The 13,284-nt window shown below is 43.6% G+C and overlaps 1 protein-coding gene and 1 long non-coding RNA gene across 14 annotated transcripts in view; one reads left to right on the top strand and one right to left on the bottom strand.

Moving 5' to 3' along the window:
- LOC128148698 (uncharacterized) overlaps positions 1-13,284 on the top strand; it is a 32,241-nt gene that overhangs the window by 13,697 nt on the left and 5,260 nt on the right. For 2 of the 3 annotated variants that reach the window (XR_008237379.1, XR_008237380.1), the window contains exons 3-4: positions 8,402-8,572; positions 12,797-12,999. This is a non-coding gene — a long non-coding RNA (uncharacterized LOC128148698). The remainder of the gene's footprint in view (positions 1-8,401; positions 8,573-12,796; positions 13,000-13,284) is intronic. The other variant, XR_008237381.1, reaches the window with a different exon arrangement.
- The window catches only part of LOC128148692 (uncharacterized), a 100,323-nt gene that overhangs the window by 2,752 nt on the left and 84,287 nt on the right, over positions 1-13,284 (bottom strand). For 8 of the 11 annotated variants that reach the window (XR_008237375.1, XR_008237373.1, XR_008237374.1 and 5 more), the window contains 3 exons: positions 5,673-6,540; positions 4,933-5,106; positions 2,051-2,535 (listed from right to left, as the gene is read on the bottom strand). Coding sequence is in view for 2 of the 11 variants with exons in the window: in XM_052802768.1 (XP_052658728.1) it covers positions 6,251-6,540 (290 nt within the window). In the remaining 9 variants the exon portion in view is untranslated. Of the gene's footprint in view, positions 1-2,050; positions 2,536-4,932; positions 5,107-5,672; positions 6,541-8,764; positions 8,953-13,284 lie in introns of those variants that run through there. The other 3 variants (XR_008237372.1, XM_052802769.1, XM_052802768.1) reach the window with 3 other exon arrangements.

The following is a 13,284-nucleotide window of genomic DNA, read 5'->3' on the forward strand; positions in this document are numbered from 1 at the left end:
TGACAGAGTGTTGATGGTAGGATCATGACTGCAGGACAATTCTTCTTCCTTTATTTTGAAGTTATATTTATAGGAAATAACGTGTGGTAAATTAAGCCATTCGGGGATCTACAAATACAGAGCAGAAAAGGCTGGGTAACATATAGCATAGTAACGTTCTGGTCTGTAAGGAATCTATCTAGATAGTATGCTAATTCAAATAATAACAAAAAGTTTTAATGATTAAAGCGCTCAGAATCTGATACCACATCTGGGTGCGTTCAGGGGGCAGAGATGAGCATTCTACAGTTTTTCCCAGATGACACAGAACCTGAATTACAAGCTCACATCACAGCTCTGATAGTAAGTAAACTTGAAAGCACTTCTCCACAGTTTCCTCCATGCTGTGTTGCAAAGTAAAAGTATCAGAATATCTTGGAAGGCATGGAAGTTAGAGTTTTATGAGCTTATTTTCACAGGTTATAAAACAAGAAGAAAAGAGTAATTCAGCAATGTTTTTCTTCATAAATTTTGTGAGTATTACTTTTTAAAAAATTTACAATAGTGCATTGTATAGGTACTTAGAAGAAAACAACAGAAGCAAAGAAATTTGATGTCAAGTTTGCTTCCAAATTCAGTAAATATTATGCAAGAAGAACCTTGTTCTTAATTGCACTGGTATCTATCTATCTGGAACAACTGCACTATCAAGTGGAAGTAATACAGAAATTGTGTACAGTCTGACTCTGTAAAAATTAACTTCTGGTAACACAGAGGACCTGAGAAGTACCCAGTGGGTATCCATGAAAATTATTGGATTTGCATATCGGTTGCTTCAATTTCCTACATTTACATTTTCCACCACAATTTTTTTAACCATATGTCAACTACCCACCAAAGATTTGATTACCCACCCCAAAAAAAGGCCCAAGAAAGGAAATGTCATAAAAACATCATGGCTGCATATTCTTATTTTATTCTTCTCAGTGGCTTCCTGAAGCTTAAAAGGACTACCAAAACCCAGACTTCTCTATATAGAATCACCTCTCCGTAAATACGATCCTTGTCTTGAATTTGCATGAACTTTTGAAGACTCTGAATTTCAGTCCCTAAAATGCCATGATAGTCTAAGCTAAGTAACAACAGTCCTTATTCAAGCAAAGCCACCCTTCAGACAAGGCATATTCTTTGTGCTTGAAGGATTCCTGTTGCAATAAGCCACAATCTGAATCATTATCACTGGAAAAAATGTGCAGAGCTGCCACTCAGAGATACTGAGGCTGGAGCAGTGGCCCTTATGAAATTCAACAAGAACAAATGCAAAATCCTGTACGTGGAAGGGAAGAAGCCCACCGGTGGTGCAGGCTGGGGATCAACTGCGTGGGGAGAAGCTCTGGTGGAAAGGCCCTGGAGTCTGGTGGACAGCAAGCTGGACGCGAGCCCCCTGCCTGCCCTGGCAGCAAGGGTGCCAGCAGCATCCTGGGCTGGGTTAGCAGCAGCACAGCAGTCAGTCGAGGGAAGTGATTATCCCTCTCTGCTCAGTATTCCTTTTGGCCTCCCCCAGTACAGAAAAGACACCCATAAACTGGAGTGAGTTCAGCAGAAGGCCACCAAGATGGTCATGGGGCTGGAGCACTTGCACTGTGGGGAGAGGCTGAGGGACCAGGGCTTGCTGAGCCTGGAGAAGAGAAAGTTTCAAGGGGACCTAATGGCAGCCCTCCAGTACAGACAAGGAGGTTATTGAGAAGATGGCACCAGGTTCTTCAGTGCTGCGTGGTAGGAAGGTGGGAGACAACAGGCATAGGCTGAAACAACACCGATTCAGACTGGGTATGAGGGGAAACTTTCAGCTTAGGACAGTCAGAGAAGTGGAGCAGGTGGCCCGTTTGCAGTCACCACCCGTCCAGGTTTTCAAGACCAACCTGGATGAAGACCCGAGTGCCCCCTTCTGACCCCATAGCTGGCCCTACTTTGAGTAGCCGGTTGGACTAGACACCTCCCAAAGTCCCTTCCAACTGGGGTTATCCTGTGATCCTAGAACAGAGATCTCTCTCTCTCTCGGGAGGTTCTCCTCACTCTTGTCGGTAGACAGCAATAGCCTTTTCTCAGCACACCTCAACCCAGGGCCTTACTTTGTGCCACTGCAGTCAGCCAGGTTTTTTCCATTTCCTATGTCCCTAGGTACAAATCAGAAAAATAATGCCAGGCATTGCTCTGTCTCTAGTGGCTGTGGTGGTGGCAGGAGCAACGGTGGTGGTGGTAACGTCACGCAGAACAAACTGGAGTCTGTGGCTCCTCATAGGTCTGTGAGCCAGAGAAATGCCTTGTATCATGGCTGTGTTGGCTACATGTTCCTCCAAGGGTCAAGAACTGCAAAAATCTGTCATAGCAATGTCACTGCAGGCCTTAACACTTGGTTGGACTCACGGTTCTTCAGGAGGACAGTGAGGGAAGGGAGGGGTAGACCTGTGGAAGGAACTACATGGTGAAAGAGCACACATTGTGGGCTTTTTTCTGCTGCTGCTGAAGTCCTCTTTTTAGTCATAACAGAGTTTCCTGAAAAAAAGTGTGAAAAGTGAAGATTTAATGCCTAGTTCTTCGATGCCCTAGTCTGTTGAAACATAGTGAATGGCAATAAGAAGTGGTTTTGGCATTCTTGTGTGGTGGATTACGAATGGCACCAGGAATAAGGAAATGTGTTCTAATCCTTGTATGGACGCTAATTCATTCAATGATATCAAGCAAATTTCTTCATCTCATTACATCACAGTTACTCCATTTTCGAAATAAGGTTGATGAATATCCAGCGTTGTTAATTGTCTTGAAATCTGCTGTTATAAAATAACAACAGCATAGGCAGATTCAGGATGACAAATGATCCACCTGTAGTTTCATGATCCTGGCCTATGGCAAAAGCTGTATGTTGCCATGATAGTTTATTCAATAGTCTGTAGCAGTTGCCAAGTAAGCACTGTAGATTATGAAATAACTAATACCCAGAATTAAAAACTGTGGAAAGATTTATCAAGTTCACCACAAGACCTCTCTAAAGACTTCCTCAGTTTCTTTTTTGGAGAGCATTTTAAATTCATCATTATTTTTATGTTGCTAATTCCCAGAGCCCTATTCAAGTTTTATGCATCGAAAAGAATAATTGCGTTATCCAAGTAGGTCTTCAGAAACTGACTTCTTCATTTGTCTGTTACTCAGTATGTATGGTCATTTTGTGCATGTTAGGATCTGGCCTAATAAATACAAAATAAATACAAAAACCTGATTATCATGTATTCATCACTGTCTTATCTAGGTACTATCTAGCTTAGCTTTTCACTAGCACTTACAAAACACGATTCCCTAAAAGCTTTTTCTCATGACATGAGAATGTTCATGAATAAGGCTTATTCATGGGAGCAAGATTTACAGGGCTGGGTTCAAAGGTAGCAAGTATATTGAAGTTCTGTAGCTTTTGAAAAAAAGAAGTAGGAAACTTTATCTCTAAGCATGGAGAATAGGTCCTGAACATATAATCAGTGGCAGTCTCTATGAAGGCAATCCTTTGGCAATGAAACATGACCCAAATGGGTGTCAGAGGCACGTCTGCCATTCACCAACATTAGCTTCACCTCTCACACGTGGCGTGCTTAAGGAGAGTCCAATGTTTCTGTATTAAATTGGAGGAGAATGGATGCATTCCTGGTTCTAGGATCAAGACCATGAAGGCCTTTAAGACATTGTCCAGTGGCTTTGCATTCCAGTAAACATGACAACTCAGTCCTGACAGCGCCGGTGTTACAGCCCCTCTTGCCTGTTGCCTACTCTTGCCTCCGACAGACACATGCATATGTTGGCCTTACAGTGTGCTTGCAGCAGAAAAATTTCTCCGTTATCTATTACAGTGTGGCTGTCCATACAGGTACACACAGCAGAGTCCACTGCTGGGGACAAGCTCCACGCCAACATCAGCTTGCCAGTTCGCTGCCCGTCAGAGCTGGGTACACCCTGGCCAGACTCAGAGCTAGGTGCAGGGCTGTTTCCACTCTAGACAGATTATATTGCAGCAAGCTTGCTTACAGAGAGCAAAGGTGTGCTAGATGGAGTCTGATCCTTTGGATATTGCCAAAGTGAATAAAATTGAAAGGTATGCTTTACCCTTACCAATTCTGAGCAATTCCTATCCTTAATGTAAACCTCTGTATGATACAATGCTTGTTTCCTTAACCCAGGACATGCCTTTATAACCATAACTTTGTTTTGCACACATATGCATGCCTCTAAAATTGTCTAGTTCTGTCTAAGAAACATATGAAACCCATCAGAATTATATTCATTTTGGGGACATGTAGTTATACCTTGGACCAGACCAAACTTATAAGCCTTAGGGATATATAGTGTAGCTTTCATCCAAGGCCTGATTTTATTTTCAGTTCCGTTGATGAATTTTCTGTACTGATTTCAAAGTCATAGGGCATGTTAGCTGGATGGCTAAAATTTCTTCAGAAAGGGGATTGTGTATTTATAAGGATAACAGTAATATTCAGAATGACATCAGTAAGGGTTATAAAAATAATCAAAAGAGTTTAGTTAAGGAATTAATACATTACCACACAGAATAACAAATGAGGAGTGGGAAAATATGATTCCTCTGTGGAGGTTTTGCATAGCTGCCTGCCACTATTCTGCTTTCCTCTCCCCCACTGATCATCAGGGCTGCACACGAGATCGAATACATCACTTTAAAGTGGCCCACCAGATGGGAAAACACCGCGCAAATGTGGTCACTAAGATCTTGCAATCCCTCATAAATATGGTATGGTTTTACTAAGGAGCATGAATGACTATGGTAAAAATATAGTAAAGACCAGGGATTTAAGGTTTTTTGGAGGTATATACTGTGAGCTCAGCTGTTTCATGCTATGGAAAAACCAACGTGCTTGTTCTCCGCTGCATTCTTACCTTGAGATTGCTTGTGCGTGTTTGTTCCTTCCAGTTTGCTCTTCCAAGCGGTGCAGACAAGCCCTCATTCCCATCCTCCCGGAGCAGGAACAATGCATCGTCACGTCTTGCGGTGACTTTGTAATGTGGAGAAACTGGCATGGGGATGAGCTCACGCTTGTTCTGTTTTCTGACCTGAAGGAATGTAAACCTATTGACCTCATATATATGCAGACGTTGGCAGATGCTCTTATTCACACCACTTTGTAATTCAACATTATACTTAGCTCTTACATTGCATCGTGCAGTGCAGAAATTAACAGCAAGTGGTCTTACGAGATGCCACCATTGCATCAAGAATAAAAGCAAGCTCCTCAGGTGGGCTAACTCTGACATCAGAGGTGGCCCAAAGGTGGATCAGAGTCCCTCATTCCCTGGGCAGGCCCATGAGAAGGGACCAAGAAGAGAAAACCTGCCTACCACGTTAGTTACTGCAGAGGACAACTCAGAAGAAAAAGTGTGATGGGCAACAGAGTCTCTAGAGACTACCACCTGAATCCAGGTGAGCTGTGGGAAAATCCTCTTGAACGTCCAAGATGCCAGTTACCTGCCTCCATAGCTGCCTCTGTGCAGCCATGGGAGCCCCTGTGGAAGGTGCCCTATGAATTTCCTTTGGAATGCATTCATTCCTGGTGTGAATTCCACATGGAAGGCTGCAGTCAGCAGCCTCACGAGTGTGCAAACTGCATGTGCTGTCTTACCTGAAACCAGCCTTCTCCATGCTCTACTGCAGCTCAGGTTGGCTCCAGAGGCAAATCTGTGGCATCCTAGTTGAACAGGGGTTGCTCCTGAAGAAGATGACATAGCCCTTTGTTCTGTTTGGGCAGGGAGTAGTTTTCTGAAGAGGATCTATCTCTGAGAAACACATGGAAGGAACAAGCTGTCCATACAAAATAATTGCTATCACTGTCTAGGACAGTGAGAAGTCAGTATTAACCTCTAATCATATATCCTCATTTTCTCCTATAAAACTGGGTGCTCAGGCAGCATAAACTGGACTTGAAAGGTAGAATTTACTTGACTGTAGCTTGTCTAACGCTAGCTGTCTACAGCATAGGTAATTGAGAGAAGGGTGCTGAGGTTCCTGGTGTGCTCAAAGGATACCTTCAATGGCATTTAGGGTAGGGGCATTTAGGTGTAGACTCCTTGGTAGCAATCACTTATACTATGTAAGAAGATTATGATCCCTGACTAATCCTATTAATTAATATAATTAATTATATTAATTCTAATGTGCAGAGAGAGCTTCCACCAAGAATGTGCCAGAGCGAGCTCCCTGCTACTGGTGCACAGGGGATGTTCCAGGATTGGATAAAGCAGGGGAGGCACACAGGAAAGTCAGTTTTGTTGCACCACCTTCAGCATGAGTGAACAGTGGTGAAATGCCACTTGTCTGAGCTGACCTTGCAGAAGGGCTGTGTGCTCCCAGCTGGGGCTGAGCTTGGGTGGAACAGTCTGCCTCAGTATGGGTTGTTACAGTTTGATGATTCTTTTCCAGTTGAAACAATATCTTATTCTGGATTTTCTTTAAATCAGTCTCCTTCCTCTGGTGAGGCTGGGTAAAAAGCTCTACAAGCAAATAAACAAACAGAATTACAATACGTACACATTGTGCTTATAAATTATTTATTAGTATTACTTCAGCTACAATAAATATAATAATCTCTTACAGAAAAATAAAATTTATAAAATTGTATGGTATAGCTACAGGGAATGAAAAGTTGTTTCTGCTCCAGCAACAGAGTTTCTCTATTTCCATAAGAATCCACTTACTAACCCAGTTCGGTCCCTGCTGACTAGAGAAGTCTAGGGAGTGGAGAGGAGCAGAGATAATTAAATGTTTAAGGAGAAGCTCTGATGAGGATAATTTAGAAAGCAAGCAGCATAATAAAAGACCTGTCCATTACGACTACAGGTTATTATCTCATCCCAAACCAAACTCTCAACCCAAACAATTTTATTTTCAAATGCCTTTGAAACAATGAGAAAACATGATAAGGTCCATCCATTTGCATGCTATGGATTCATGAAAGATACTTCTGTATCTTTACAGGATATGTTTGTGCTACGCTATAAATTGTCTACCTTTACTTTGATTTTGGAAGCTGTAACAAGATGGCTCATGGTTCAAATCTGTATTAGGCTGTAGTAGTGAGAAAAAACATACAACTGTTCTTGCGTTTGATATTTTAAGCGCTTTTTAGTGATGTTGAATATCCAGACAAACCAACATTACTTGGAAAGCTACTGTGGAAAATCAGCAATGATAATACGGCCAGAGACAATTATAAACATGTAAAATAAACAAAACTGGCATTTTCTAAATATGCCCCTGAGGTCTGATCATTTGCTCTGCATCACATGCATTTCAAAGGATTCATAGATGTGCTATGAAGAGTAAATTTGTATATATAGCAAAATTAAAAAATAGGTCATAGTTACATGCAAAAATAACACTTCTCCTTTAAGAATGAATAGCTAAGAGTCATTATACCATGTCGTATGTCCCCATGAGCAGAGTTACTGACTTCAGTGAGGATAGCTGTGGGAGCAGAGGGATGTGAAATTGGGTCCAATTTTTGTTTGCTTACTCTAGCATAGATCCTCCTTAGAAAAGCAAGAAAAAGGCTCTTTATTCCTGCAAAACTTGTGGCATTATCCTCTGTAACCTTCATGAGGGTGGGGAGTTAATACCAGAACCTTTGCAGAGCTGCTCCCAGGCTGGCTGCCCAGGGCTGCTCTGCTGAGGAGTCAGTGCAAACCCGGGCACTCCTTAACGCAGCACTGAGTGATGCTGACCCCCCCAAAATGCAAAGGGTCATTACTGCGGGAATAAACCCTCTTTCTTAGAAAGAGAGGTGTAGAATTTAGGGGGGAAATTAAAAGGTTTGGTCATGTTCCCACTGAAGCTGCTTGAAATGCGTAAGACTGAATTATCTAGGGAGTATGACAAAAGTCTGACAAAACCTGGCAGTTTTAATTAATAGCCTCTGTTCAGCTGTCAGAATCCAGCAGGTCTGCTGACAAGACAGAGAGATGACAGATCAGCCTCTACTAACATCCTGTGTCAATGCCTTTAAGGTAGTAAAATGTATGTTTAAAAACATATACTTAGTCACCTGCACAAATCTTGAAGTCTTTCACAGATTCCCAGATGCCCAGATTTGTATCTCTATTACAGATTTCCTTGAACGAGACACTCAATTTAACTCCCTAAAACAAGTCAAACCTGACACAAAATTAATTGTTGAACAAAAGGTATCATGACTACCTATGAATAAAAAGAAGGGGGCAGGGGGTTCACCACTGGAAATACAAAATTCACAGTTGTAAGATCTAATGTGTGTGTGTGGGTTAACAAATAATTTATTTCGGAATTGCTAAAATGACCAATTAACATGGTTTTGGGTGCTGTTGTTTTGTTTTGCAGTGACAGAGATTTCCGCAGGGGAAAAATGTGGAATCCCAGCCTAAAATCTCACATCGCAGAGGCAATGTCTTCAGCTTCATGTTGTGCCAGGACTGGCCGCCTGCTAGGGAACGTCACTGAAACGCTTGCAGCTGCCAGTGAAAGCACATCAGCCCCTTTCACTAACTGCAGGTATGACAACAGGGATTTCTACGTGGTCTTTTCTGACGGTGAGTGCTCAGCTGCTCAGCAGAGCTCCCTTTTATAAGAAACCACACTATTTCTTGTGAGACACATGCAGTGTCAAGTACTAGATAACGATTACATCTGACCAGACTAAACCTCGTGGCGTTAGCATTATCTCAAAGTTAGTAGTTGAATTACCGTGGGTATGTTCCTGCTTCCTAATGGAGTGGTGCGCAGCAGAGCAGCACCCCAGAGCAGCGTCGGGTCACAGGGGGAGCTCAGAGCTGTCAGTGCCCCTCAGGGCATCCTTACTGCAACTGCCTTCTTCCTTTGGAGGAGGTTCTTGTTTGGAGAAGGTCCCCTCAATGTTGGAACCCCTAAAAGAGCTTTTCTTTGTGGGAGAAAGCAGATCTGTGAAAATCCTCAGGCCAGCCTGGGGGATCTCTCATTTCAGGAAGAAGCCGTGGAGCCTTTGGGAAACAGCCTACACTTGTCTTCTGCAGGCTGTGGAGGAAAGTTTATCTGTCTCCTGACTGTGTACTGAGTGATGTGTACTAACCATGTTTGTGGGTAAACACAGCAGAGAGTGCCCTTAAAGGAGGTAAGGGCAGCACAGCAGGCTAAGGGAGCAGAGCTGAGCTTTAGCTCACAGCTGAAAAGGTCTGGTCTCCACTGCTCGTGCACAAGGACGGTGACCACGTGTGACTTGCATCACAGCTGGGTATTTAGCCAGTGGGAAGCACACTCTGGGCAGCAAAGAGAAAGCAAGAAAGTGAAAAGTGACAGAAACAGGCCTTCAGGTTAGTACTTCAGTCTCCATATCATCCCTGCAAATGAATTCATATACCCTCAGCCAATCAATTTTCTTTCATTTGCATAGCTGTGTTGAGATCCACAGGGTAATATAGGGTCTCCCTGTGCAAACACCTGCCCTGCATGAACACCTCTTCTGTGGCTGCTGGGAGATTTTGGAGGCTGTGAGCCTATGGCAAGAAATAGGTGGGTCTGGTTTCCCTAGTCATCATGTTTAGTATTACACATGCCGTGATGATGAAGCACTGTAAATCATGAGTCTGCTGGCATTCACTGATAAACCGGTCATGCAAAAGGCTCTTTGGAGTAGGAATTCAGCAGAAGGCATTTTACATCTGTCAGAAATAATTCAAGGGTGTGGAGTGACTCATTGGGAACTGCATGAATAATCAAGACTTCATTTTCAGTAAGACAAAGCCATGAACTTTTGTCTGGCACATCAGCGGGGAACATGTTCCCCATGTTAGGGATTGTGTGCTGGGGACTGATGCTAGCAAAAATACCAGAAGGAGGGATTTTTTCAATGGGAAAAAAAAAAAAGCCTTCCTTTGGGAAGGCTTGCAGAGCACCTCCCCTGCAGTAGGACTGCAAACCTTCACGTAGACAACAACAGGGGCTTCTCTGCCTGAAGAGTCTCTGACTCCTCTGTGTGTCTCCATCCCTCTTCCCAGGCATCTCTCCTAAATGAAGCTCTTTTGCAAAGGGCCTGAAGTGAATCTGTCAGCAACGTCTTATTTACCATCAACAAGTTCTCAACATATACACCTTAACCTGTCACAACCCTCATATCTAATGGTCAGCAGGACCTGCACGTGCAGAAAGGTGACTGGAAGAAAACGAGAGTAATCAGTGAGACATCTTTCCCACCTAGAGCCCAGGGACACCTTCTCTACCACACAAATTTAACAAACTCTTCTTGAGATATCACTTAGATTTTTTTTCCCCAGAACAGAATACCATTTTAATTATCATCAGGTAACATGTTAGATAAACAGCTAATAAGTCTAATTAATGGACAGAATGAACAGTTTTCAGAAGCAGCTGATGCAGGTAAACCTTAAAAATAAAGGATTAAGCTAAAAATCAAGGCATAAAATTTGTGACTAGAACAGAAAAATGGTAAATTAAATCAGACTAAGCTGAGTGTTTTAATATTAGTCAAAGACTCAGATCTTTCCCTTGCCCCGGTAAGAAGCAGAGAGATTGGCGTTTCAAAGGAGTGATAGATTAACTATTATTTCCTTTGGCCTTGGCCAAGGCTAGAAAGTTGCCAACCCCTGCTGGTTCCCACTTACTGTATGGAAATGAGGAGCCTCTTTTTTTTTTTTCCTAGATTGCAAATCAAGCAACAATAGGAGTTATGCTGCTCTAAGGTTTTGATTTGCTGCACTGTGTAAGAAGAACGATGAGAAGGGGGGAAGGTGGGATCATTTTTCGGCTGGCCTGTGCCAAGGTCCAGAGTCAAGGTACCCTCCGGGGTCAGGTGCTGTGCCCCCCAGATTGTTCCATTAGAGCTACCAGGTACTGCTTCCCCTGGAAGACAGAGCTTCCTCTGCCACAGAAACTCTGAGAGCTGGAAATATCAACAGCACTTGGGAACTGGAGACTTGGTAAATGTAAGCGGTGACAGGAAAAAGCTTTATAAGCTGAGAAAAGGCTGGGAGAAAGCTTGCAAGTTCTGGTCACAGAACTGACAACAGACAAAAATGCATCAAGAGATGGACATTAACTGGTGTTACATGTGTAGTAAGGCCCAGAGGTTGTCACTACAGATCATGTATTTCCAGCACTTATTTTCTTTCTGTAAATTGTAAAATACTTCCAAAGTACCAGTTAGGCAACAGGATAATCTACCCTTGATCTGTTCGTGCAAGTACAGGGCTAAATTCATCATGACCACAACTTACCAGCACTTCAGAGGACTACTTGATCCCACATGAATAAGACAGACAGTGAATGTGAGCTCTGAGAGCACAAGTCCATGAAGAAGGCATGTCTTGGAGCAGGGTGAGGAATGCTGAGGCATGTGCTGGAAGGTGTGGCAGGTATGTGTGAGCTGTTAATGACTGTGCTGAAGAAATCCTGGTGATAGAGAGGTGAAGGAGTCCAAGAACTGGAGCACAACCCATGCTTATTGGTATCAACTGAAGGACTGATCTGCAGCTGTAGCAGCCGGTGCAGGTTCCTGGCATGGAAATGCCGTTCAGCAGCAAAGATTCTGAATCTCACACGCTAGCAAAAGATATGGGCCTGCCTTATTATTACCTTAATTTTCAAAGACTTTATAATGCTTTGCACAGCTATCCTGCCTTTCATTTGAGACTTCACTGGACAGGGCACTTCACAGCTGTTACCACCCTCCTCTTCACAAGGCCTCTGTGAAGCTGACCTCCTTGTCATCCACTTACAAGCAAGGAAAGGCAGCAAAATTAGGGGTTTAATTTACTCTGATGGAAAGTGGATAAAACTGAGAAATCTGACAGATGAAATATGGCAAAAACACTGTCTAGCATTCATAAAGCTGAAATACAAAAAGCTTAAGTTCTGCAACTTGAAATGTACGGAGTCTGTCAGATTGTGAGTCAAAGCCGTGGCAGGATCCGAACCCACCTTTTCAGCCCTGCAAATGAGTTGCGAGTCTCTCTTTCCTCATTTTATGTGATTCAGCTGTGGCATACCAAAGGGACCTACACAATCCATACATGAACGCTGCTCTGCCTGCCCATATTGCCTCGCTGCAAAGAGTGACCGAAGTATGGGTGGTCAACATTGCACCAAAACTGCTTTCCCCCAGGAAGTTTGGTGCCGTTCACCTTATTTGCTTCATTGGCTTTCACAGTCCCCCTGGGTGGTCCCAGACCACTGCGAAGGGCTGTAGCACACTCCTGGGAACAGTCACAGCCTGGCAGTGGACACGCTAGCCGCAGTCAGTGCTTCACACCTGGGAACAAGGTATGCCTTGCCTGGGAAATGAACCATAGGTGTAAGTGGTCTTTCCTAATGCCTGGCAGTTGTCCCACCCAGGTGTCACCTGCTTCTCCCGCAGCCAGAAGGAGGGAGAGGGATCATGCAGCTGGCAGGTGAGTGGCTGTAGGCTTGACCCCCATCCGACCAGCAGTACACAGTCAGGCATGCTACCAACAAACACTCCCAGGTATTCTAGGCAGGAGACATGCCGCGTCCATCTCATCTAGATTTTTGAAATTTTCCATCCCAAAGACTTGGCTAGATGAGTGTTGTTTGGGTTTTTTTTCTCTTTCTGTGTGGTAACTTAAGATGTTTACTACCAGACAGGATTTTTGGTTCCTTAAGAAAGGCAGCGAGTCTCAGCTACTGAAAGCAGACATCTTCAGTGGTTGCACTGGGTGTCTGCTGACTTTGGGCCTTGTTCTTTTATCTGTCTTGTCACTGACCCAGGTCTGCTGATGTGCAGGGATTGAATATACAGTGCCAACAGCCTCCTGGGGATGTATTTCCCCCTGCAGTATCCAGAGTCACTGTAAGTGCCTGCCCTGCACTGCACAGTGTGGTGGGAAATGGGGACATCAGGAGGAAGGGGAAGCACATGCTGTACTCTGTTCTGGGATAATGCAACGAGGGCTTTTTGTTGGAAACGTGAGGTATGTGCCAAATGCTATCATTGCCATTCAAAATAAAGGGCTGCTCTGGTACAGTCATCTATGGTTTAATGTCTGGTTATTGTGAAAGCTAAGAAATGCCATCCTGTCCACAATAAGAGGCCATCTCTGAATCATATCCTTCAGCAGATGTGCCAGGAGGAATGCAAAGGAGCTCCTCATCACTGTATATGTCAGTAATAAAGTTTTCTGGGAATAAGTGAGGGGTCTAGAGGCTCATGGTATTTGTCTCATGAGTTCTTTTGTTTGCACGGGTTGATCCTTGGA

The sequence above is a fragment of the Harpia harpyja genome, chromosome 12 (assembly GCF_026419915.1).
Source record: "Harpia harpyja isolate bHarHar1 chromosome 12, bHarHar1 primary haplotype, whole genome shotgun sequence".
In the NCBI taxonomy this organism is placed as follows: domain Eukaryota; kingdom Metazoa; phylum Chordata; class Aves; order Accipitriformes; family Accipitridae; genus Harpia; species Harpia harpyja.